This window comes from Symphodus melops (assembly GCF_947650265.1).
Source record: "Symphodus melops genome assembly, chromosome: 3".
Lineage (NCBI taxonomy): Eukaryota > Metazoa > Chordata > Actinopteri > Labriformes > Labridae > Symphodus > Symphodus melops.
The window spans coordinates 23681693-23706243 of NC_136693.1; the positions used below are offsets into that span (position 1 = coordinate 23681693).

A 24551-nucleotide genomic window follows, 5' to 3' on the forward strand; every position below is an offset into this window, starting at 1 on the left:
CCAGTCACCTTGATCACTTTAGCTAGCGATTGGTCCCCACTGTCCATTGCATTCTATAGGCACTATTTCTTCCTGTGCAAGTGGGCTCAGTTGCTTGTGCTGTTATATAACTCAATCCGTTTCACCTGTGGAGAGCTTTGTGTTCTCTGCTCTATCTGATGTTTTGCAGATAAAGTTATGTCCTCAATTTTCATTTCATTTTATCATAAGCTCTGCAGGTGAAAGTCCATTTTCTGAATAGCCAGACAAGGGCCCACCCATGGTGGATTGTGGGTATAGGGGCTTAATATTAGATTTTTCAAACCCAAGGTAAAGTCTTTAAAGTAATGGCTTCTGTAACGTCCTGTTCTGTTGTGCATGTCACAATGCAAACTAGATAATATTGTCGGAATTTTAGTCTACGAGTACATGTCATCCTTGGTTCCCATCTGGAACAGGTCCATTTCCATCAGTTCTCCATAGTTCCTGAGATTTGCTGTGTGGTTTAATTGGCTCCCTCAATTGCTTATATTGGTGGTGCTGGCATATCTTGGGCCATTTTATCAATACTTCAATTTCTCTGTGCATGCTTGGCCAGTAAAATCTCTTTCAAAAAAGTCTTTTGCATTTTCAACATCCAAGTGACATTCATGCACTCTGCTCAAAAACCCATCTAATCTAGCGGTTTTCAAATATGCACTCCTGACTTTCAGATGTAGACTGCCCCTGAAATTATCCAAAGTTAGTTGTATACACATGCACCTCACGGTTTTTATTTTTCATGTTTTCTCACATCTCTCCCACCATACATTTATTCATACAGACACATGCACAAACAATCAAGGCACATCATAGATGTGGTCAGCAACAGTACATTTAATAACATTTATTTGTACAAGTGACTGGTATAAAGTGTTTCCTGGACTGTGTAGAAATAAATTCTGAATACAGCATGGTATATTATAAATTTAATGTACTGTACTGATAACATACTGATGCTCAACTAATGAAGGAATGAGGCCAACATGAGCTTTCACTTATTTATGTTATGCTTGTTGTCAGTCACAAGTTCACAAACTTGTTGGCACCATCTACTTGTCAAACTGATTTGGTGCAGTCATCTGAGTGAATTTCGGTAAACTCTCAGTTGTATTAAAACTCAGTTACATATGTACAACTTGTAAATGTGCAGTTAAAATTATCTGATAGGTAGCTTGGTAATAATAGTTGCTTTAATCAAAACACTCAGTAAACTTGCTTCTGGATGAAGCACATAACTTACAAAATCAAACATTAAAAATATATATTTTAATGCACTTTTACAAAAAAGAACCTCACAGGACTATGAGAAGTGTGATGGTTGCGTGTACATGTCAGCAGAAGGAAATTAAAGTAATATCAGGCACACAAAGCTCCCACTGCATTGTAGTTTATCTCAAACAGCCTGGTGATCAAACTTCAAATATAAGTTATAAAAATGATAAAAACAAGAATTGCCTTTCCTACGATGCTCCAACCAGTAGGCATAAATCAGTAGATCAGAGGTCAGACGTCCGTGGATTTACTGCGTTTTCTATCACTAGAATTGAAACAAAAGCACACACTTCAAAAAATAATTATATCAGCGTGGAGTCAAAAAGGGTATATGTTTTTCAGATTTACATTTTTCTTGTCTGTCATAAGAATGCCCTAAGCGAATTTCATTACTAAATTTTAAATCAATTTTATTTACTTAAGATATCGCCTTATTTATCTTGTTATTTTGGGGTACCAATGCTGGCTTTCCTGTGTTAACCACTTTAACCAGATCTTGAGAAAACGGCTGAAGTGTACCACAGAAAAAAAAACCAATAGTTGGTATCCAAGATAACCCCAAAATAAGCTTAGATCTTGAGAAAACGAAAAAACTTCCAAAAGAAGCCAAATAAAATGCATAAAAATGTGTCTGCTTTGGGCTTCCATACATTTGCACTCACCGTAGTTCCTCTTTGAGTCGAGCCAGTTTGTCGTGTAACCGATCGTTCTTCACATGAATGGGATTGTTTGGGACAAACCAGGCAGCAATAAACTTACACACCAGCACAACATGCTGCAGACACACACAAACCCAGAGAGTTTTACTTCTGATCAAATTATTGAAACTTTAACTCAAGATGTCAAGCTCTATTTATACAGATCACAGTGTCAGATATAGAGTACAAACCTCAAACAGGATAACGAAGGCGAAGCGCACAGCCAGGACCAACCAAAACTGAGAGGTAAAGGTGTAGTCTACATTACTTCTGTAGTCTCTGTAGCTGCAGACACACAAACGCACAGTGTGTTTATTAGTTGTTTAAATATGTTCCTCACAGCTGGACATTTGCCCTGATGGCAGGGAGGGGGATTTGAATGGGGTTGTCTCTGGAGGTCATACATGACATAAAAAAACACAGATGATGGTTTAAATCCTATTTATCAGACAGATCTCAGTTTGTGTATGTTCATGATGAGTCCTCTACGTACACCAAAGTTAGCCATGGAGTGCCTCAAGGATCAGTCCTTGGACCGATTCTCTTTACATTATATATGCTTCCTCTAACACTCCATCAACTTTCATTGCTATGTAGATGATACTTAGCTATACATATCAATGCAGCCGGAAGACACCAACCAGCTTGGACAAGACTGTGATTGGAACTGAGAACCTCAGAGAGACTTTTTCTGATGATATAACGGCCCTTAGTGGTATCAGCGTGGCCTCTAGTAACACTGTTAAGAATCTAGGAGTTCTCTTTGATCAGGATATGTCCTTCGACTCCCACATTTAACACATTTCAAAGACAGCTTATTTTCACCTTCGTAATAGCTCAAGATGTTGTCGCAAAATGATGTTGAAAAACTATTTCATGCATTTGTTACCTCCAGGTTGGTTTACTGTAATTCTCTTTTATCAGGGTGCTATGGTAAATCTCTAAATGCCCTTCAGCTAGTCCAAAACGCTGCAGCTCGTGTTCTGACTAGAACTAGGAAAAGGGACCACATTACTCCTGTATTGACTTCTCTCCACTGGCTCCCTATAAAATCTAGAATAGAATTTAAAATCGTTCTTCTCACTTACAAAGCTGTAAACGGTCAGGCACCATGCTATCTTTAAGAGTTAATTGTACCGTACTACCCATCGAGAACATTACGCTCCCAGAATGCAGGCCTGCTCATGGTACCTATAGTCTCTAAATGTACTATGGGAGGTAGAGCCTTCAGTTATCAGGCACCGCTCCTTTGGAATCGTCTGCCAGTCGGGCTCTGGTGCAGCTGCACTTGCGCTTCGGCATTTTCTGTGCAATCAATGCTGCTCCGCTGTCAGCTCTGTTGCCGCTGTCTGCTGTTCCCTGTGCACGTCGCAGAGCCGCACTCAAAGCAGTCTCTCGAGAATTACGTCACGCAACGAAGTAGCTACCGTAGTATTTTGCGCCGGTCAATTTAAGTACAAACTTGATGGTTCCATGAAAGACAGTGAACCCCGGACATTTTCATGATTTTATAAAAACCTCTCGGACGCCCCGGACAGGACGTAAAAAGTGGACATGTCCGGGCAAAAGAGGACGTTTGGTCACCCTAGTTAAAGGGAAGTTTTTTCTTGCCATGCTATGACGGATTAAGCTGGGCTCTTGTAATATAGCAATAAGTAAGGTCCTTTACCTGCTTTTTGTAAACATAACAATGAGCATGGTCTTGTTAGCTGCTCTTTTGTTAATGTTAACAGACAAACAGTAAGGTCCTTTACCTGCTTTTTGTAAAGTGTCTCGAGATAACACCTGTATTGACGCTATACAAATAAAGATTGATTAATTGATAGACAAAGAAATGAAGTCTTACAGTTATTTCAATGCTAAATGAAGTTTCAAAATATTCATAATATCAACAAACATGCAGAGAAAAACATACCGGGGAAAAGAAAACATCATACACCGGTTGTAATATGTGCACACAGGTGGACCTGTTGTCTTTATGTCGCAAATGGTCTTACCATAGTTGAAGGATGCAAACATCCTTAACCCCTACATGCTGTGTTCGGCTTGTTACACCCAAAATGCAGCTTGACCTAAAAATGTCTGGTCTAGTCTTCTGTAGTTTTGTGCATATGTGAAAGCAAAAGATCAGGTCAGAAAGACAGTGTCAAACGTCTTCTCACCTGCACTGGGTCATGTTGACACCATCACTTGTGATCATCTGATCTTGAAGGAAGTCCTTTGCCACTGCTGGGTGAGACATGAAGGCCATGGACAGAGTGTCATTAATGTAGCCTTGCATACAGCTGCAACAAAACGGACACAAGCATTAGACAGACATCACTTGAGATTAGTTTTTCTACCTGCTGAAACATGACTCACTCCGTCTGTGTAATTCCAGTAGCACAGGGGCCGTAACGGTAGCGATAGACAAGACGAGGGATAAAGTCTGAAGACACTCCAATGACCAAACCGTTGGCAATCACTGCTAACACACCGATGGCTTCCAGCACCTTTGTCCACACACCTTCAAAGAAAGAAAGGACATACAACTGTTAAAGACACACTAGCAGAGAGAGAGAGAGAATGCAACACACACACACACACACACACACACACACACACACACACACACACACACACACACACACACACACACACACACACACACACACACACACACACACACACACACACACACACACACACACACACACACACACACACACACACACACACACACACACACACACACACACACACACACACACACACACACACACACACACACACACACACACACACACACACACACAGGGTATGTTGTTGACATTAAAAATAAAACCTTATGGTATAAACACCCCAGCTGCTAGCCTGCTAATCGTGAGACAGAAGAGAGAATAATTCTGTATAAATGTGGACTCGAGATTACATTTTCCAGTGGCCCTGATGATCATTTATTGAAGTCTTATTAACTGCATATATACATTCAGCTCTGTTGAAAAAGGAGTCGTTTATTGACCAGTTGGTGGTTGTTTGTTCACTCAGGTTTATAGTCTATTTATGTATGCTCTCAATAGAAGTTTAAGGCTATTTATATGGAGATAAAATGTCGACATCTATTGGTGAATTTAGTTCATTCAAGTCATTTAAGATTTACAAAATAAGATAATCCTTATTTTGACCCACAATGGAGAAATTGAAAGCATTGCAGCAGCATAGGTGATAGGAATATCACCTAAGGAGAAATTGTAAAAAAAAAAAAAAAAAATACAAATAAATTTAAATATAGAAGTATCAAATCATACTAAATATTATTATGAGTTGTAGTGGTATTCAAATTAATTGCATTTTATTATTTGTGAGATCAGTATTTACATTAATTATATTGTGTAATTTAGTATTAAGACCAAAACCGATCTTAATAATCTGTTTGTATGTGGATTTCTTGTCATAACAGGGTTCCAGTACATCACCAGGACCATCAAGCAACAAACAAAGGGCCAACAAACATACTCTGAGCTTACTGATGTCAGTTGGAGGGTAAAACTCTAATGTTAGTTTTGTCCTTCTTATCTCGGAATTGGCGCTGTACTGCGTTTATATACACTGCTCAAAAAATTAAAGGGCACGCTTAAACAACACAATGTAATTCCAAGTCAATCCCACTTCTGTGAAATCAAACTGTCCACTTAGGAAGCAACACTGATTGAAAATCAATTTCACATGCTGTAGTGTAAATGGAATAGACAACAGGTGGAACAGATAGGCAATAAGCAAGACACCCCCAATAAAAGAGTGATTCTGCAGGTGGTGACCCCAGTCCACTCCTCAGTTCCGATGCTTTCTGGCGACTTGGGAAGTCTACAACCGACACAAGTGGCTCAGGTAGTGCAGCTCATCCAGGATGGCACATCAATGCAAGCTGTGGCTGGAAGGTTTGCCGACTCTGTCAGCGTAGTGTCCAGAGCATGGAGGCGCTACCAGGAGACAGGCCAGTACATCAAGAGAAGTGAAGGGGGCCATAGGAGCGGTTGGCCCTGGGTTCCTCCTAATGCAAGACAATGCTAGACCTTATGTGGCTGGAGTGTGTCAGCAGTTCCTGCAAGATGAAGGCATTGATGCGATTGACTGGCCCGAGCAGTGTATTTAGCTCACCGATGTCGTTGGTCTTTCGGGGAACCAGCCGACGTTCCAGGCGAACCATCTTGATGGCGTCAAGACGGATCTCAAAGATGTTGTTGATGAGAGCTAGCAGGGGAGCTAAGGGGAAGGCTGCCACAAATATTGTTGTGAAACTGAACTGGACCACTGGAGAACAAACAGAAAATAACACAGAAATGTAAATATATTGAGTACAATTTAATCTTGTGGAAAAGGAGTCAGAGGACGTAACATAATAATGTGACTAAACATCAGCAGGTGTTGTTTGCGTGAGGACTAAAAACAGCTTGAAACTAGTGTAAGGTGTGAGATCTTACCCATCTCCAGGAACTCATTGAAAAGGCTGAATGCGTCAGTGTTGGCTAGGTGGTAGTTACGCAGCCAGTCCCGGAGTTTACAGATGTCACAAGGTTCAACCTTTCCATTCTCCTCTCTGCAGGCCTTTCTGTAGCAGTGACCACACTTCCTCTGCAGTTTCTTCACAGTGTTTCTGCTCAGACAGCTCTTTAGCCAGCTGCAAGACACATGATAGTATGAAGGAGACATGTTTAATTTGCCTCATTGACAATGTCACTGTGTTAGATGGAGATGGATAATGTGATAACACTCACGGCACGGTAAACTCAAAAATGTTATTCAGGGTCTGTTTGAGCAACATGATGACAGCCATTTGAATGAACAGATCTGTCAGACAACCACTGGGATGGCACTATCGCACATAAACAAACACGTTAGTACTGATGTGCAGACATGGAGTATGGATTTATGTAAACTCAGTTATTCACCTCTTCCAGCCTCCATTCAGCAATGCGCACATAGTTTCCTGGGTGTCCATTTATCCTAAGACAGAACACAATAGGCAATTAAAATTAAAACTCTAAGGCTAATAATGAAAAGTCACATGTTCAACAGCTCCTCTGGTTTCTCAGAACTGCATGCTGGAAAAAAGACCTGCTGTGCTCATTGTGCATCTATGGGCATGTTTTTTAAAAATGAGTTGTATGTTTGCGCTGTTATCTTTATCAGAAAGCAATTCTGCCATTGACCAAGAAAAATCGTCGGTCCTAAGTCAAAAAAGCACAACCTCTTTACTCACTGCCCCCGTAGAAATGTTACATTAAATTACTTATAAAGATGAGCTTTAGATCCATTTTAAATATCCCATAGTATGTGACAGACAGACAGACTACCTGCCAAGGAAGAAGGCCACATAGAAGAGTGAAGAGAACAGAGTGAAGAACTGGAAGGTGAACATCTTCACTGTGAAGCTCCTCTCTGTGGCAGCAAATGAGTTTGTTTTCTCTGAAAACACACAAAAGTTTTTAGTCTGGAGAGTTTTTTTAGTAACCAGATTTTAACAATTGTCAGTCCGAATATTTTTTTTGTCCAAACTTTTATTTGAACAATTTCACTGTAATGGTTTTCAATTTCAACTGTTGATAGTCTGGACAAAAATCTGTCTTTACTGCATCCTGGTCAAACAGTTATATTAAACCCTTAACTGTGTGTTTTGGTCTAACCAGATATTAGTTGACAGTCTGCAGTTTTGTTACAGGCCCCATGCAATGGGGCTAAAGTTCTCATCGCAGTGGATGTGGTATCAAGTCCTTCATGGGGCAGGTGCTGCAAATCAGCATCTGTTATAATACTTGCATCAGATGGCTGTTTGCAGTTATAATGTATCAGTCCCTATCCAATAAAACTTAAATAAATAAGTAACACTGTCCTAAACCCTTTGCTTCATTTCATCCCCTATTCTGTCTTGTCAACATTTCCAGTCTCACTTCAGCTGTACTATTTAACAAAGGGACGAAGAAAATAACCGACAGCTAAAGTAAAACCTATTTCCTTTCAGGTCATTTAGAATTGTTTTATCGTCTGATCAGTTTAACAAATATTTGATCTAAAGAACATAAATGTAGAATTGTCATTTTCTTTTTCGTTGGAATGTTTTTAGGTCAAAACTGAAAATCAGAAGAGTCTGATCAGTTTAAAGTTTGAACATTTTCAATTTGAACAGTATTTTTTTAACATCATGAATCTGAACAGGCTTAAATCAGAACAGTTTTCATCCAAAAACAAGTTTTTTTACTGTGAACACTGCTGACACTTTATTTTTTGTCAATTAAATCAAGTGGTAAAAATGAAATGTGAATCTTTTGTTAAAGTAATATATTTTTTGATGGCACTTGCAGAACAACAATGAAGAAAGTCTAGAAGTCTGTTCTCACCTATTTCACAGAGCTTGAGGGAGACCCATCTGTTAACCTGCAGGTGGGGTCAAAGGTCAGGGTCACATGGAGAGAACACATTTTACTACATTGTTCCAAGGAAGACCATTAATCTGTGTGTTCACATTTATGAATATATATCAGTGTCCCAGTCTGTGAATTTACATTGCCTTATGGCATTGCAAAATACAATGTGTAGAGAAACAACAGGAGCTCCACATACACATACTGTATACTCAGGACCAGCAGTCAACAGGTGTGTTTGTGCACATCTGTCACACCTCTGTTACCAACTTCAATATTTTGTTCCCCATTTACACCACTGTGACATAAATGGTGAAGGTGAGACATCACAGGGGTGTAATAGTTGGCCTTGAATGTTTATTTTTGGCTGTAATCTAACTGCTTAAAGGCAGGGTTGGTAATTTTTTTGAAAACTAACATAATTTTGAAAGAAGCATTCCCTCAGTACTCCATCTACTCCTACATCGATCCCTCTGTGCTCCCTCTAAAGCCACGCAACCCACTTACATGCACAAGCGCTGTTGCTCCAGAAGAGAACCTCAGCTCATTGCTTGCATTGTGTTGAAACTAAATCATCTCATGACTCATTCAGCAGTAAGTAAACACTAAACTTTATCATAATACATGTAAAAAACATGACTATTTTTATTACTCACAACTGACTGATTGGTTCATCAAGGTACCTGGCTTGTTGTAAATAATGATTGAAGTTTTTACAGAACTTCAACTGCTAAAGATGACAGATTTTCTTTGTTCCTTTTTCATGAGTTATTCATTTCTGTCAGGAAATAAAACCCAAATCTTGAAAAGGTGTATCTGTAGAAAATGGCCAACCCTGCTTTCAAATCCTTAAAACTATTTATATAAATGTTGTTAAAACTCTCTTCATGATGATGGTCAAACTGTCAGAAACATAAAGGTGGTGGAAAAACAGCCAATATTACGCCATCCAGGAATGTATGAAGACGTTATAACACCAGAGCTTCTATATGGTGCTTAACTGGAAAAATGGCAGCTGAGCCTACAAGCTTCAACTTTTTTAATAAAGTTAACAAAAGCAGACCTTTTTCACTGATTCATTAATTGCACCCTGTCAACAAACTGATGGCAGGAAAACTGATCCACCTGCAGATAGATCGATAGATCGATAGATCGATACTTTATTGATCCCGAGGGAAATTCAAGTTACAGTTTTAAATACATTCAACTCATTTTAAAGGAGCTTAACTGGTCCAACAGGTTCTAAAGATATTCTGTCTGTCGTGTTTTTGAGGTGAGCAGTAAGACTAATCCATAACATATCAGATGATTAGGTAAGTGCAGCCTGAGGTCGAGGTAGACATACCCGGGTCATGATCTGTATGGTGATGTAGTGCAGCACGGCTCCCAACATCACTGCCACTGTGTTAGCGTGGTCAGTGATGAAGTCCCAGGTACTCTTAGACAACAATGGGGCTGCGACCACCCGGAACACCACCAGGGCATGAGCTAGGCCTATAATCAGGGTCATCTGGGACAGACACAAAGCCAGAGAAATACATGAAACATGAAAAAATAGCAGACAGAAACTGGTATTAGCAGTAAAGATCCACTTTTCCTTTTTTCATCTCTTTGTTGCACTTCCTTTTCTTTCTCTCTGTCTCCCCACACACACACACTTATTTTAGGGGCCTTATATACTGTAAGTACATCTATGTATGTACAAATAATCTACTAAGAAGGTATGGTGGCCAGCAGTCCTAATTGTTTGCTCCTTGTTAGTTGATTATGTTGTTTGTCTTTTGTATAAATATCTTAACTGTTATATCATTGAAAAATACATTTTATCAATATAACATGGAATAAAAAAAAATACACCCAGGCATGAATTTCAGACACAAACCAGCCTAAACTGCTGGGAAGGAATGTTTAGGAACAGCATCTGTGTGTGTCTTACCATTAGTGTAACCATTATGAGGACCAAAGTGCTGCGCAGGTACGAGTGTCTAAACTGTTGAGGTTTACAGTTTGGATCATTAACAATCTCCAGAATCAGCTCCTCCTGTAAACATACAAAGACACACAAAGTCCCATGTCTTTAGTGGTTTGGGTTATAAATAGGAAAATGATATTGACTTTTTTAAAAATCTTTTTTAAAATCAGTACCTCCTCCTCACACCAGTCATAGACCTTCCACTGACACACATGACGAGCCCGGTGTCTCTTCCACAGTTCAAGGAAAAGAGTGGCTAAAAACATCCAGACACAGAGAGACAGGTTTTGCTGAGATCTATGAAATTAGATTGACTTTAACAGATCGTTAAGTGTTACTACTGGTTTTTATTACTATTGATCAGACACTCACCCCAGATGGCCATGAACATAGCAAAGGCAACTGTCCCTTCATTATCAAAAAGATGGCTGACCTGAATAAAGCATAAAAAGAAGTTAACACACAGAGAAGTAGTCAGTTAATGAGGAGGTGTGACCTGTGAAACCTGTGTGTAAAAAAAGTCCAAAGACTAGAAAAGTGCTATGCAAGTCAATTCTATTAACCATTAAATTGAATCAATTTTATTTGTAAAAGGACTGTGCATACAGAAGAATAAATACATTTAGCGTAAAGGAAGAATGTGCAACATTTAAGATATAAATACAGCAAAACTCATTTATATTCTGTGAAAAAGCTCTCTGATTCATGACTATCTATAATAAATAAGAAGCGCCAAGTCCCGCCAGCTGAACTGTTGTAGAAGCCGTGTTTCCATCATGTTTCATGGACGTGAAGACCTTACATATAAAGTTGTTTAAGTCAGGGACTAGAGAAAAGAAAAACATGGCCTACCGTCTCCTTATCTGGATGTCACTCTAATGTATTTAGATCATAGTCATTCTGTATCAATTTATGTGCAATATGAAGTTTTCAGTTAACATTAGCTTGCTAACATGACAATGTTAGCAAGTCCACTATAGTCCACCGTGCTATAGTCCTCTGTATATATCCCCCCATTACTACCTGGATTGTATTTATGCTTATGTTGTTACTTTTTTATTCGATTTTGACTTTTGTTTTTGATTCTGCACTGCTGCTGCTGCTGTAACGCCCGAATTTCCCCATTGGGGATCAATAAAGTTATATCCTATCCTATCCTAATGCAGGCCAATGGCAAATGCAGCTTGAGCAAGGGACAATTTGTCTGCTGCTTGCACTTACTGGTGCTTAATTATTGTGCGTTCTTATTGATAACCACTTTATGTGATCAGAAGTGGAGAAGAGTTGAAGGGGAGCGGAAGCTTCAGAATAGCAGAGATGTCGCTAAACAGCAGTTTGTTTTGATTTCATGCTGGTACTCAGTCACTAAATCACTAAATCTACACGATCAAAAAGTCGCACAGTCTTCCTTTAAGGTGATTATACATCTGCAGCCCTGTCACTTACACTTTAACCAGCTAAATTTCAGAACTAGTCTGTGTGATGATCAAATTAAAGTGATGACTTATCTGTGGCGAGGAGAATAAAGAGACAGAGGACAGGGGTGAGCTCACCTTAGCATAAGTACAGGTGTCTGACAGCTGCCAAACTTTACACCTCTTATCACACCGAGGACACATGATGACACTGGAATTACACACCTCCTTACTGTGGACACACACATGAACACATGCACAAATTAAAATAGTCCCCGACTTTACATACAAAGCTGCCATTACAATATGATTACTGACGACATCAGAGTAATGCTCTCTAATGTGAACGGGGAAAGAGATGTTTCTCACTTTGATACAAAACTTTCAAGTTTTGAACAAATCATCAGACTCACATGAGAGGGTTTGTGTTGAAGAAGGCAAGTCCATATAGAAACACTACCACTCCCAGAGCAGCAGCAGGAACCAGCAGCCTAGTGTACCAGCCCAGCCACAGGTAGTACAGCGCCACCTTCTCTCCAAAGTAAGACCTTCAGGCAGAAACACACAGGTACAACACACACACACACACACACAAAGTGTTCAAGTTTTCTATGAAGTTAGTGTATGTTTAATAAGATGAGATATTAAAGGTTTTGTCCCAATGTAGGTCAGATAAGACAAAAATCTGAACTTTTTGAAAATCATACCTAGTTCAATGATTCATTAACCTGATGACATATAGAGGATATCTGAGTGTCACTATATTATAATATAATAGTTACCAATAACTTAATCATCAGTTTAGCACAAGGTGAAAAACAAGCGGAATATAAAACATCATAAAGAAACTGTTATGTTCAAACATAAGATCTACCAACATAAAACCTGAAGCAGAGGTCACTCTGTCATGTGATTCATGTCATTAAATACAGAAATAATATTTTTATCATGCGCATCATGTCTGGTTGTTGCTTTGACAAGGAGCCACATTAAACAAAGTCCATCTATCATTGGAATTAAAAAAAAAAAAAAGCCAGACAATGTCTACTTTATGACATAACATAACTCATGTACAGTATTCAAAAATGTTAGTATGTTTGTGTTAGTGCTCATTAATATAGATTTTCTAAAATAAATATATATTAAAATAACTCTGCTGTTGTCTTATTGCACAAAAACAGTCCACTGACAACAGACTAGAGTGCTCCGAGACCATTTAGGGATTAATTTGGGTAACAAAGGCCATTTTAAATGTATGAAAATCCACTTGAGAGAATACAAAGCTGCACTTTTTTCCTGAGTTAAAAAGGACGATTTCATAGAATTACGAAGAAGCTGGCTAATACGCGAGCCAAAATGCATTTGAAATTAAACTGGATTGGACTAAAAAATTGGGTCATGTGCTTCCCTTAGTGCCCTTGATGAGTTGGAATTTGAAATACAGTCTTTCACAAAACGGAACAGGTTTTTGTTTTTCAAGTAAATACAATACACTTCCATGAACAACCTTAACGATAGAGCAGTAATTGTGATCACAGTAATCTTACATAAAGTAGAGCATATTTGTAAACAACTGCAAAGTATCCCCTTAAAAAAGCAAAACAGTCAGGTACTGACTTGACTTCATTGACTGGTTGTCCCATGAACAGACCGGACCATCGAGCCCATTTCTTCTGCAGGTTTTTCTGCTTTCTTTTCTATAAAACATGAGAAATAATCAACTCAACATTAATAATTAACATTAATAATCAACTCAACATTAATTGTCCCCGCAAGGCAATGTGATGTGCAACAAGTCAGAACAATGACATTCATAAACACAATGACAATGCAAGAGGCACCAAATTCACTATTCATAGAGGAATAACCAGTCATGATGATGAGTCATGATCATTGACTTCGGCTCACAGCAGCTCACACCGAAATAAAAGTAAAAAGTAAAGTGCAGTCAAAAGTGCACCTGACAATTCAGTTGAATACAGTGGGTATGGAAAGTATCCAGACCCCTTTAAATGTTTTACTCTTTGTTTCCTTGCAGCCATTTACTAAAATCAAAAAAGTTCATTTTATTTCTCATAAATGTACACTCAGCACCCCATCTTGACAAAAAATAAATACAAATTGTAGACATTTTTGCAAATTTATTAAAAAAAACCAAACTGAAGTATTCAGACCCTTTGCTCAGTATTGAGTAGAAGCACCCTTTTGAGGTAGTACAGCCATGAGTCTTCCAGGGAATGATGCATCAAGTTTTTTACACCTGGATTTAGGGATCCTCTGCCAGATCCTCTCCAGTTCTGTCAGGTTGGATGGTGGACGTTGGTGGAAAGCCATTTTCAGGTCTCTTCAGAGATACTCAATTACTTGAATTTCCCTCGGGATCAATAAAGTATCTATCTATCTATCATCTATCTATCAATTGGGCATAGGTCAGGGCTCTGGCTGGACCAGTCAAGAATGGTCACAGAGTCGTTCCGAAGCCACTCCTTTGTTATTTTAGCTGTGTGCTTAGGGTCAATGTCTTGTTGGAAGGTGAACCTTCGGCCTAGTCTGAGGTCTTGAGCACTCTGGAAGAGGTTTTCTTCCAGGATATCTATGTACTTGGACACATTCTTTCCTTTCTCATTTGGTCTGACATGCACTGTGAGCTGTAAGGTGTTACATAGACAGGTGTGTGCCTGTCCTAATCAAGTCCAATCCGTTCAATTAAACACAGCTGGACTCCAATGAAGGACCAGGGACCAAACCATCTCAAGGAGAATCAGAAGAAATGGTCAGAATGTGAGTTAAATATGAGCAAAGGGTCTGATTAAGTATGACTACGTGATATTTCAGTTTTTGTTTTTTAATAAATTTGCAAAAATGTCTTCTGTTAGATTGGGGTGTTGAGTGTACATTGATGAGAAATAAAATGAACTTTTTTGATTTTAGCAAATGGCTGCAAAATAAACAACTGTACCCACTGTACACATACAAAAACCCCATGAAGATCAGCCTACATAAGAAAGTAACTGAAGACAAATTGTTGACAATGTTTACCAGCAGATACTGAAGAAAGAGACTCAGCACAGGTCAGACACACTAAAACACAGAAACAGCATCCCTGAGTAACTATCTCCCCCCTCGACCAGAATTAAGGAGGGAAATGGCACTGGGGACAAAAGAGTGCTTGTATCTCTTAGATTTAACAGAGGGAAATCTAAATCAAGAACTATCAACTGAAACACAGAGTGAAGGGGGTGAGCACTGACTCAAAGGATGCTTTTTGCCTTTTGCTGAACTTGTTTCTTGTAGAGGTCAGGGAGGCTGCTTTGTTCAGCACCTATAATGTTTTCACCGACCTTCACAATTTTAGAAAGTGCTGTTTTGGCCGTAACACTAATGTTTCCATACCAGCAGATCACACAAAATGTTAAAACTGATTCGATGTAAGATCTGTAAAAGTCCGAGTCAGAAGAGATCTGTCAACATTAAATTTGGCCATTTTACGATGGCAGAAGAGATGTTGCTGGCTTTCTTGCAGATCACTTCAGTGTTGGGATTAAAGCACAGCTTACCATCAAACACACTTCCTAAGTACTTAAATGAATTGACCGCTTCCACCACTGTTCCTTTAATAAATCATAGTGAGGAACAGGGGGCTTGCACCTGAAGTCTATGATCATGTCTTTAGTCTGAGACACGTTCAGTTGCAGGTAAGCTGAGTCGCACCATGCTGTAAAATCATCAAATCATTCTCATTAGCATGGAGGAGGCTGACAATAGCAGAGTAATCAGCAAATTTTAAGATATGTCTGTTGTCATGCCTACTGCGACAATCACCAGTGTACAGAATATAGAACAGGGGTGAAAGGACACACCCTTGAGGTGAACCGGTCGAAGATGACATCTCCTATGATAACAACCCATTCACCTTGACTCGCTGGGTTCTGCAGGTTAAAAAAAAATTGAGGATCCAGCCCACTAGATTAAGATAAATGGTAAATGGACTTGAGCTTGTATAGCACTTTTCTAGTCTTCTGACAACTAAAAGCATTTTTACTCCACAGGCCACAACCTACCCATTCACACCGATGGCTGGTTATATGGCCCGTCAAGTTACTAATTCCATTCACACACATTCATAATGACACAGCAGAGGTTGCAATTCGGGGTTAAGGGCTAAGTGTCCAAGGTCACATGGACATGTTGCTCAAAGGAGCTGGGAATCGAACTGTCAACCTTCCGATTGAGAGACGACGACTCTACCAACTGAACCACAGTCACCCAGAAGTCACCCGTAAAAAATTGGCTGTGTATTACAGTCAATGGTTTAAACACGGCAGGGTTTTGTTTAATGTTGAAACACGAGAAGTGAGGATTTTTTCAACCGATCAACGGACTGCATTGTTTAGCTCCACCTTTTCGGGTTGGCTCGATACTCGATTCTTGGCACCCCAATGGAAGGGTCCCAAAAAGTGGGACGGTACGGATCGGTTATTTGGGAATCTTTCCCGGGATTAGTCTATGGAAACGCTGCAAAAAGCGCGCCGTACCGAGACAAACCGAGCCGAACCGATCGGTGGAAACGGGGCAATAGAAGGCAGGGGGATGCAAGAGAGAGGTTGTTTGGCGCACACCTGCACGCTCACCTCTCTTCCTGGTTTTACGTAATCTGCCAGTGAATTCTTTTTCCCTCTTTGCTTGTTCAGCAAAATAGTTGATGTCAGGGAGGATTAAATCTAGGGGAGGCTAAGAGTCCAGGAGGTAGCTCCACTGTAGGAGAAAGTCTCTGCTGTATTTTATAAATACTTCGGTTTTTGGTAACTCGGTCAGAGTTTCCATGAGGTGAAACGCCGTCTACAGTAGGAATAAAACTGTCAACTCCATTATACTGAAGGGACAAGTGAGGTCCTCAAGCTTTAGTAATTTGGTTTCTCAGCTACAGCAGCTCAGTACTTCTTCACAATGGATATAGTATCCAGTGTGAAGAAGTACACACCCCCAAAACAAACAATCAACACAGACTCCAAACGTGACTTGCCACCGGTCGCAGCATGAGCATGCGCCCCGACCTCCAAGGGTTCATACAGATGCCAGGTTTTCATCCTGGGTGCAAAAAGGCTAAACAAGTTTAATCTCAGTTCACATTTTATCAAATCCGAACTTTAAAGAATCTCTTAATAACTCTTCCTCAGTACCAGTTTGGATCAGCAGGTAATCACTTTCAAAGATCAATCAGAGTAGTATCAGTTCAAAGAGATCTCTCAGAGTCCAACTCACCTCATGGAGACAGAACATGGTTTCAAATACGTCTTTCGTCAACAGTTCCTTCAAGTTCTCTGAGGAAATAAAACACGTCTGCTTCTTTTCCAGAACCACCTCATATCAGATGTATACATAATCAATATTCAGAAGAATAACAGAATGAACTCCTCACACTCACCTCCTGTGTTGATGAAAGTGTGATGAAGAATAAAATAGACGATTCGAATTCTGGAGAAGAAATAAAACGCTGAAATAAAGTTATGTGTTTTACAGGCTCAGACACGTTGTGTAGACACGTTTATGAAGAATTAAATACTTAATTGAAGCCAATTAGCAACAATGTTGAGCGTAAACCATCCATGTACATAAAAATAAAGTGACAGCTATAACCTTTATGGGCAAAAATTGTCTTTTTGAATGTAAAAGATAGCAGCTTTTTCAGTTAAATTGCTACCAGTGTTTTTTTATCAATCTTCACAGCGCTGGTTATTGCTTTGGCCAGCGGGCAGAGATGTTTGATTGCTATCATCCATCGCATCTTAGGGTGTGATTTTTAAAGTGTGGAAATCAATAATCATTTTTATGAGTGGATGTTTAATGCGAGAACTTTGTTTAAACCTGTGTGAAGATATTTAAGACATACCCTTTGTGTAACGGGACCATGTCATGTTTCATCATGGGTGTTTAACCTCAAACAGACTCAATTATTACAATTAAATACAGAATACTTACTTGCAAGTGTAAACGTGGATGTGAAAAATGTACAAGAATAGCCACAGCAGAGAAGAACATGCAGAATTGGGTTTAGTGTCCATCAGTATTAACTAAATCATTCATATGCATTCACATGCGACTGATGCCGCAGCAGGAGTATCTTGGGGTTAAGTGTCAATGTCTCCTTTGGCACACTGACATGTGACAGCAGAGGCTGGGGATCAAACCTCTGAACTTCTGGTTAAGGACCACCAACTCTACCACTGACCCACAGCCGTGTGTGAATATGCAAGCGTGTATGAGTGTTACCTGGTTGCCTGGGTGACAGCCCCCTTCACATCTCCACACCAGTTACAGGAGTCAGACACCTTGAGCAGGTACTGGTAGTCCTCAAATGCCTCCAGAGGAGCACGGATCCCAAAAAACACTTTGTCATCGTGAGCAATTTCCTGAAACACATAAAAAGAAACTTATCATTCGGAGGTTCATCCCATATTTCCTTTCTACTCTCACAAAACAGGAAACACCGTCACAGAGCTCTTATTTCTGAACCAAGGGTGGAAAAGCGAGAATAAACGCGACAGATGTCCCCCTGGTTGGATAGCCCTTGTTGATAGCAGATCAGACTTCAATGCATTTCCAAACATCAAGAGAGTTTAATAACAGAGAAAAGATGGGCCTTAAAACAGACACTAAAGGGTGCCTTGGACTTAAAATACACTCCATTTCCTAAAAGTGATGGTTGCAATCACTTAGGTACGTGCTGACATCATTATGCTTCACTCGCACCTGCTCTCACTTTGTTTAAAGGAATACTTTTTGCCCTGAGACGAGAAAAATATGTTTTTCTTTGCTTGAAAGTTTTCTTCATGTGATGCAAAAAGCGTCATATTGCATCACATGAAGAAAACTTCCAGGCAAAGAAAAACATATTTTTATCGTCTCAGGGCAAAATGAGGGTTCGACTCATGACCATTCAACACTACTACCATGTTTCTAATGATGATTTGATTGGAAGTTGAGGCGGTGTGTGAGATGGGTCAAATGACCTTAAGTCCGTTTGATAAAATAAAACAATTGCACCAGTTAGACCTTGTAAACAAAAAAAAAGTCATACTTACAGTATATCCATTTTTTCTTTTACAACAGTGTAAGAAACAAATATTGAAGAGCAATAGTATCTGAATGTTAAAGCGCCTTCCTCTCTTGTTAGAGAGGAAGTAGACTCACAGTGACAGTGATGTTCTTCTTCTGAAGCTGCTGGATGAAGGCTCTCTGTCTCTGTGCTCTCTGGTCTGAGTCATCTTCTACTTTGTGAGCCACCAGGACATAGTCAAACGTCCTGAAAGTGGGCTGTCCAAAACAAAACACCTTTACTCAGATGTTCAGCAGCTCAATCAGAGATACATACTTAATCATATTACTATATCATTATTATAACCCCCCCAACCATTTAAATAATGATTTCCATATTTAAAGTATGGCTGCGGCCTATCTTACTTTATATTCTGTACTTTTTTTAATTTATTTTTTAGCTTTATTTACATTGTGATATTGTTTATGTTTTACTTACTGTAAATGTGCATTACTCTTCTTGAATAAAGCCAAGCAAAGAAATAAAAAAGGACAGAGTCAGCTGGTTTGGGTAACGCAAAGGATGCCACTTCCATACTGAGTGAATTTCTGTGTGATAGAAAAGCTATACGACCTAGCGCAACAGCACATTGAAGACTATAACATCTTGTTAACCTAATTAAATGGCGAATACAAAACATATGTTTATCAGATTACTTAAACTGTCTAGATAAGTTTTTTTTATATGGCATAAACTTAAAAAACAAAAAACAAATCTCATGTTTTTTATTTCATATTTGGCTTTATGTGAGCTTTGTGGCGTATGTTTATTTCTTTAAAAATTACATAGTTCAGGTTTCAAGGCAGAAAACAGAACTCTCGAATTAACGAAACGAGAATTAACAGTATTATTGATTGAAGTATCGATATGTGTCGGTATCTATTAGTAGCATCAGTATTGATCGATATCAATACAATCCTAACAATACCACTCCCGAGTCCCTCTATGTGCGTCAAGTGCAGATGATCCAGAAGAATTATGTGGTGATTTCTATACCTACACAGACCCTTACCTTTTCTGTAACCTATTTTCAGCTTTTGTTTTGGTTTTTCTGTTTGTGACATGTCGGACATTTGTGCCAGTATTTAAGCGGTGCTTTGGAGCTCACAGCATACAGTCAGATCGTTGGTACTTTTCAATATATCTTAAAAATTGTACACAACACTGATAGTATCGAAGCAAAACAGCCTTAAAGGCCTTTTAGCATCATGCTTATGGTGTTTCCTTTTCTACAAACAGTGGACAGAGAATTTGGACACTGTCCACTTTGTTACCCTCCACCTTGTTACAACTGCGCTTTTGCTGAGAGGGTGGATGGTAAACACGGCAAACGCGATATGGCTGCACGACAGAAACAGTGAGCTCATGTCAGAAACACACTGCCTGTTGTTTCAGTAAACATGCATGTAAATGAGACAGATAGGTATGTGAAGAGTGTGTTTGTGCTTAAACTTAAAATTTCTCATCATTTCTAACTGTTTTACATATTTTATGTCCATGAAGAAAAGATTCTGAATGTAATCTAACATGAGCTCACAGTTTCTGTGTTCATGTCTGATGGCTCACAGTTTATCTGCTCTAAATAGTCAAATGGGGCTTTTATATTAGCTCATAAAACATTTTCTTTGTGTGCATCATGATGAGTCCCTGAACACATTTCTTTTCCTGTATAGAAACACACTCACCGTAGAAGGAAGCAAAGGTTCAGAGCTGTAACCATCCTTTTGTCTGTCCCACAGTTCAATGTTGTCCTGCAAAAAAAAAAAAAACACACATAATCCAGTAGCCTACTTATTATACTCAAGCAAAAACATATTAAGGACACTGAGAAATTAATTAAAAACAACTTAAGGCAATTGATCATCAATGGCACTAAGCACAACCCCTGCATGTCAGATTGTGTTTCACCTGCTCAGGCTGTCAGTTTTTTTGTTGGACACCAAAGCCTGCTGATACTGGATTGGTTTGGTTAATACTACATATCCAAAATTAAAGGTCTTGTTACTGGTTCAGGACCTATAATGATATATATTATTATTTGTTGTAGTTCATGAGACAGAAGCTGATTTTTGGAACCAATGTGCATTTAAAGAAAATATTAAAATGTTTCTACCCCTTCTTCACATAGGAAACCAAAAGTCAAATTATGCATGAATAACCTCATGAAGACGCTTTCTGTCAGTTAATACATAAATAGCAACAACAATCTGTCAAATATGACAAAACATTTTTCTTAGATGTCGGGTGGTGAAAGCCTGAACTACAACCGTACTCTAACAATCATCTCAGTTGATGCATGTTACGTGTTAGTAGAGCGCTTTCTCCATCCTTAAATACAAATTATTTTCAAACTAGACTATGATTGTGCAGAGCTGGTGCTTTAACCTAGTGGACTTTAAATGCTTGATCAGGGCAGGTAAAGTGAATAAATGAATTTTGTTAATGTCTCTCTCACTCACTCAAGCTCTCTTTTCACCAGAAACGTTTTAGTGTGTCATTCAAAATCTTCTCTTGGGTTGGTTTTCTGTGTTTTACTCGTTGCTCTAGTTGCTTCAACCAGACAGGCCAGTCAGTGCTCAGTGATCTGTAGATGTGAGGTAAGGATCCATATATCCCAGACACAGAAAATGAACTAGTACAGTTTGGCGTTCAGATAGGCGTTCCTTACAGTATAAGCTAAAAACAAATATGAAAACTCAAAGAACATTGGCTCAAACACAAGACAACGAGTCACAGTAAAACTTGTGTTTGTCAGGTTGGATTCAGAAGCACATTTTACAGTCTATGCAGGTCCTGACATGTTCTCTGCCATGTTCTGTTCACTGTCTGTGTTGTGTTCACTGTCTGCTGTGTTGGTGTCTGCTGTTTTTTTTCTCTGTTGAGTCTTTCCCTGCACATTCATACCATCATAGATAATCAGATAAGTGATGATCCACTTTTAGATTTCTACAGTGAACCTTCATCAGGGTGTGACCATGACTGCTGTGAACTGTTTGACACACACACACACACACACACACACACACACACACACACACACACACACACACACACACACACACACACACACACACACACACACACACACACACACACACACACACACACACACACACACACACACACAATAAACTTGGAAATCATTAATATGCAGTTCATTTGTCTCTTTGAGTTCCCTAATAACCTTCTGTGTGGCGGTGTAAGAAACCATATAAAACCAAAACTAATTCAGGTCTAAGAAGCACTGTGCTCACACTACTATGAAACAACCAATACAATTTGTATTAATTTATAAATGCTCTGAAGTTTTATAATTCAGTTGACCTAAAAAAGCTGCACACTCACCCTACAATGCTCAACATTTCTTACTTCATAACTTTTCAGATATTGTTTAAAATCAGGAAAAAAGTGAAATTTACAAGAACAAGGAGCCATAAAAGAGGTGAACTTATGAAATGGCTCTGATAAACAGTTTTAAATGTAGTTCACTTCGTGCATTGAAAATTGTTCAAAAGTAAGGTAAAACTACACTTGTACAAAGATGAGATGAGGTTAAAATACATGGGTTTCTTGTTTAATGAAATTGCAATGAAATTTCTTTGTTTTCTCTTTCCATGAAAAGATTGAAACTAAAACAAAACAAAACACCATCCTGGAACTGACACATTTAATAACCACAACTATAATCAATAAACTGATAAATCATCTGAAGATCACAATGGTAATGACTGTTTTAACAATAAGGAAGATTTTTTTTTTTATTTGTATAAACCCGTTTTATTGTAAAGGGTTTACGGGTAAAGTGATGAAGAGGGGAAGTTGATCTCAGGTCAGCGCCACATGTAGAGTGTAAACAGTTCAGTGTTCAATTATTTAGAACTTCATTAACTTAAAAATACACTCACACTTTGTTTAGGATATTACATTTCAATGCCGCTCTCTTATAGATTGCTTTATTACAGCTATTCAACAAAAATATTTCACATCTAAAATGTAATCTGACTATTTACTGATATATCATAAAAGCACTTTAAAAATGATTTAAGGTTGTACATCTACATTACATTGTACATCTAGAGGTAAGGCTGTAAAAGTACAGAATATAGTTGGTATGGAGTACCCTAGTTAAGTAGTACAGTAAATTAGATTCTCTTCAACATTAAACTGTATTTTGCACTAAATATAACACCAGCACAATGATGGTATGGTTGGCAGTTAGCTCAAGTGCGTCTGCATGTGCGTGTGTGTGTGTGTGTGTGTGTGTGTGTGTGTGTGTGTGTGTGTGTGTGTGTGTGTGTGTGTGTGTGTGTGTGTTTACCTGAGCGCTCTTGAAGAACATGTTGACTCTGTTTCCGATGTTGGAGTGCGAGAACATGTCTCCGGGTGTCGTCTTCTTTAAATCCATCCATTAATCATCCAATCTCTCGTTTCTGACAATCAATAACTCTTATCCGCGCGACACTTCCGCATTTCTCTACAGACTGCCTACAACCTTTGAGCGCGTTCGTGAGCAGGTAAAGGTGTGCCGCGTCACCTGTAGCCACAGACGTCATCGTTCACGAGACTTGAAAAAAATGAATTGCTGCATTAAAGTACCGCAAAAAAGCTGGGAGAAATTAACTTATTTTAGCATTTATTAAACCAAAAGAATTGCGTTTATAAAACAGGTTTTCTGGCTCATATTGGATTCATGTTTTGTTTTCGTAAATTTTTTTATGTTTTTTATTTTATTATTATTTTTTTTTTTTACAAGGAGTACGGTCTGGACCTGCTGTTAAATAGAAGACAGGTTGTTTCTAAACGACGGTTACAACATGAGGTGGTTTAAAATAGTCTGCACAAACTGAAGCTTAGCTACTAAATAGTTTTAAACGTAACGTGTGTTAACAGTCTATGATGTTAACACATAATGCATTAGTCATTATGACAGCCAGGTATTCTGTGTAATCACCAACAGTGACCATAGCTGTCTCTGTGTGATTGGCTTCATTATGTTTGTTTAGGCTTTTTTTTCTTTTTTCTTTCAACGATGATGTTTACAGTCATGTGTTTATATGTTCACTTACTTTAATTTACATTATGTCTACATTAATGTCATCATCTACGTGTACATGTTTATCCACGTGTGTCTTCATTCATGTTTACGTTTACATGTTCATGTTTATTCTTGTTTACATTGAAGTCCATTCATGTTACAGTCATGTATTCATGTGTTCAAATGTTTATATTTATTACACCTTCATGTGTTCATTCACATGTTCATTTGTGTGTGGACTCATGCGTTCATTCTGAAGTCCTCTAAAAACCCCAGTTCATCCGAACTCTGCTGCTAACCTGATCCTGTAACCACAACACCCCTGTCCTCCAGAACCTCTGATGGCCCCAAGTTCTTCCAGACATCCACATCCTTGTCTTTACATTGTAAGGCCTACATAAGCACCATGCCCTTTCCGACCTTACTGATCTGATGTACCCCTACACCCCTTCCTGCTGACACTCACCTCCTCTGTCTATCACTCATCAGCAAACTTGAGTTGACTGAGCTTTTTTCATCGCTGCCCTCTTCCTCTAGAACTCTCGCCCAATATCTAAAGAACTGATCAAAACCCACCTGTTTACGAAACATAGAAAGCCTCTTTACACATTCTCCTCTGTTTACTTCCCTCTCCTTGAACTTTG

At 38.9% G+C, this 24551-nt stretch overlaps 1 protein-coding gene across 1 annotated transcript; it reads right to left on the reverse strand.

Annotated features, from left to right (window-relative positions):
* Positions 1–835: 835 nt before the first annotated feature.
* Positions 836–23413, reverse strand: ano9b (anoctamin 9b). The gene is made up of 24 exons (XM_079339974.1): positions 23191–23413; positions 20558–20623; positions 18968–19090; positions 18047–18186; positions 17202–17251; positions 17039–17097; positions 13394–13473; positions 12190–12324; positions 11915–12008; positions 10734–10794; positions 10535–10617; positions 10326–10430; positions 9735–9899; positions 8366–8402; positions 7325–7436; positions 6920–6974; positions 6746–6843; positions 6452–6648; positions 6129–6281; positions 4353–4497; positions 4154–4276; positions 2183–2276; positions 1956–2068; positions 836–1558 (listed from the first exon to the last, which is right to left on the reverse strand). The coding sequence occupies exons 1-24, from the start codon at positions 23275–23277 to the stop codon at positions 1525–1527; spliced, it is 2409 nt and encodes an 802-aa protein (XP_079196100.1). The 5' UTR covers positions 23278–23413; the 3' UTR covers positions 836–1524.
* Positions 23414–24551: the final 1138 nt, after the last annotated feature.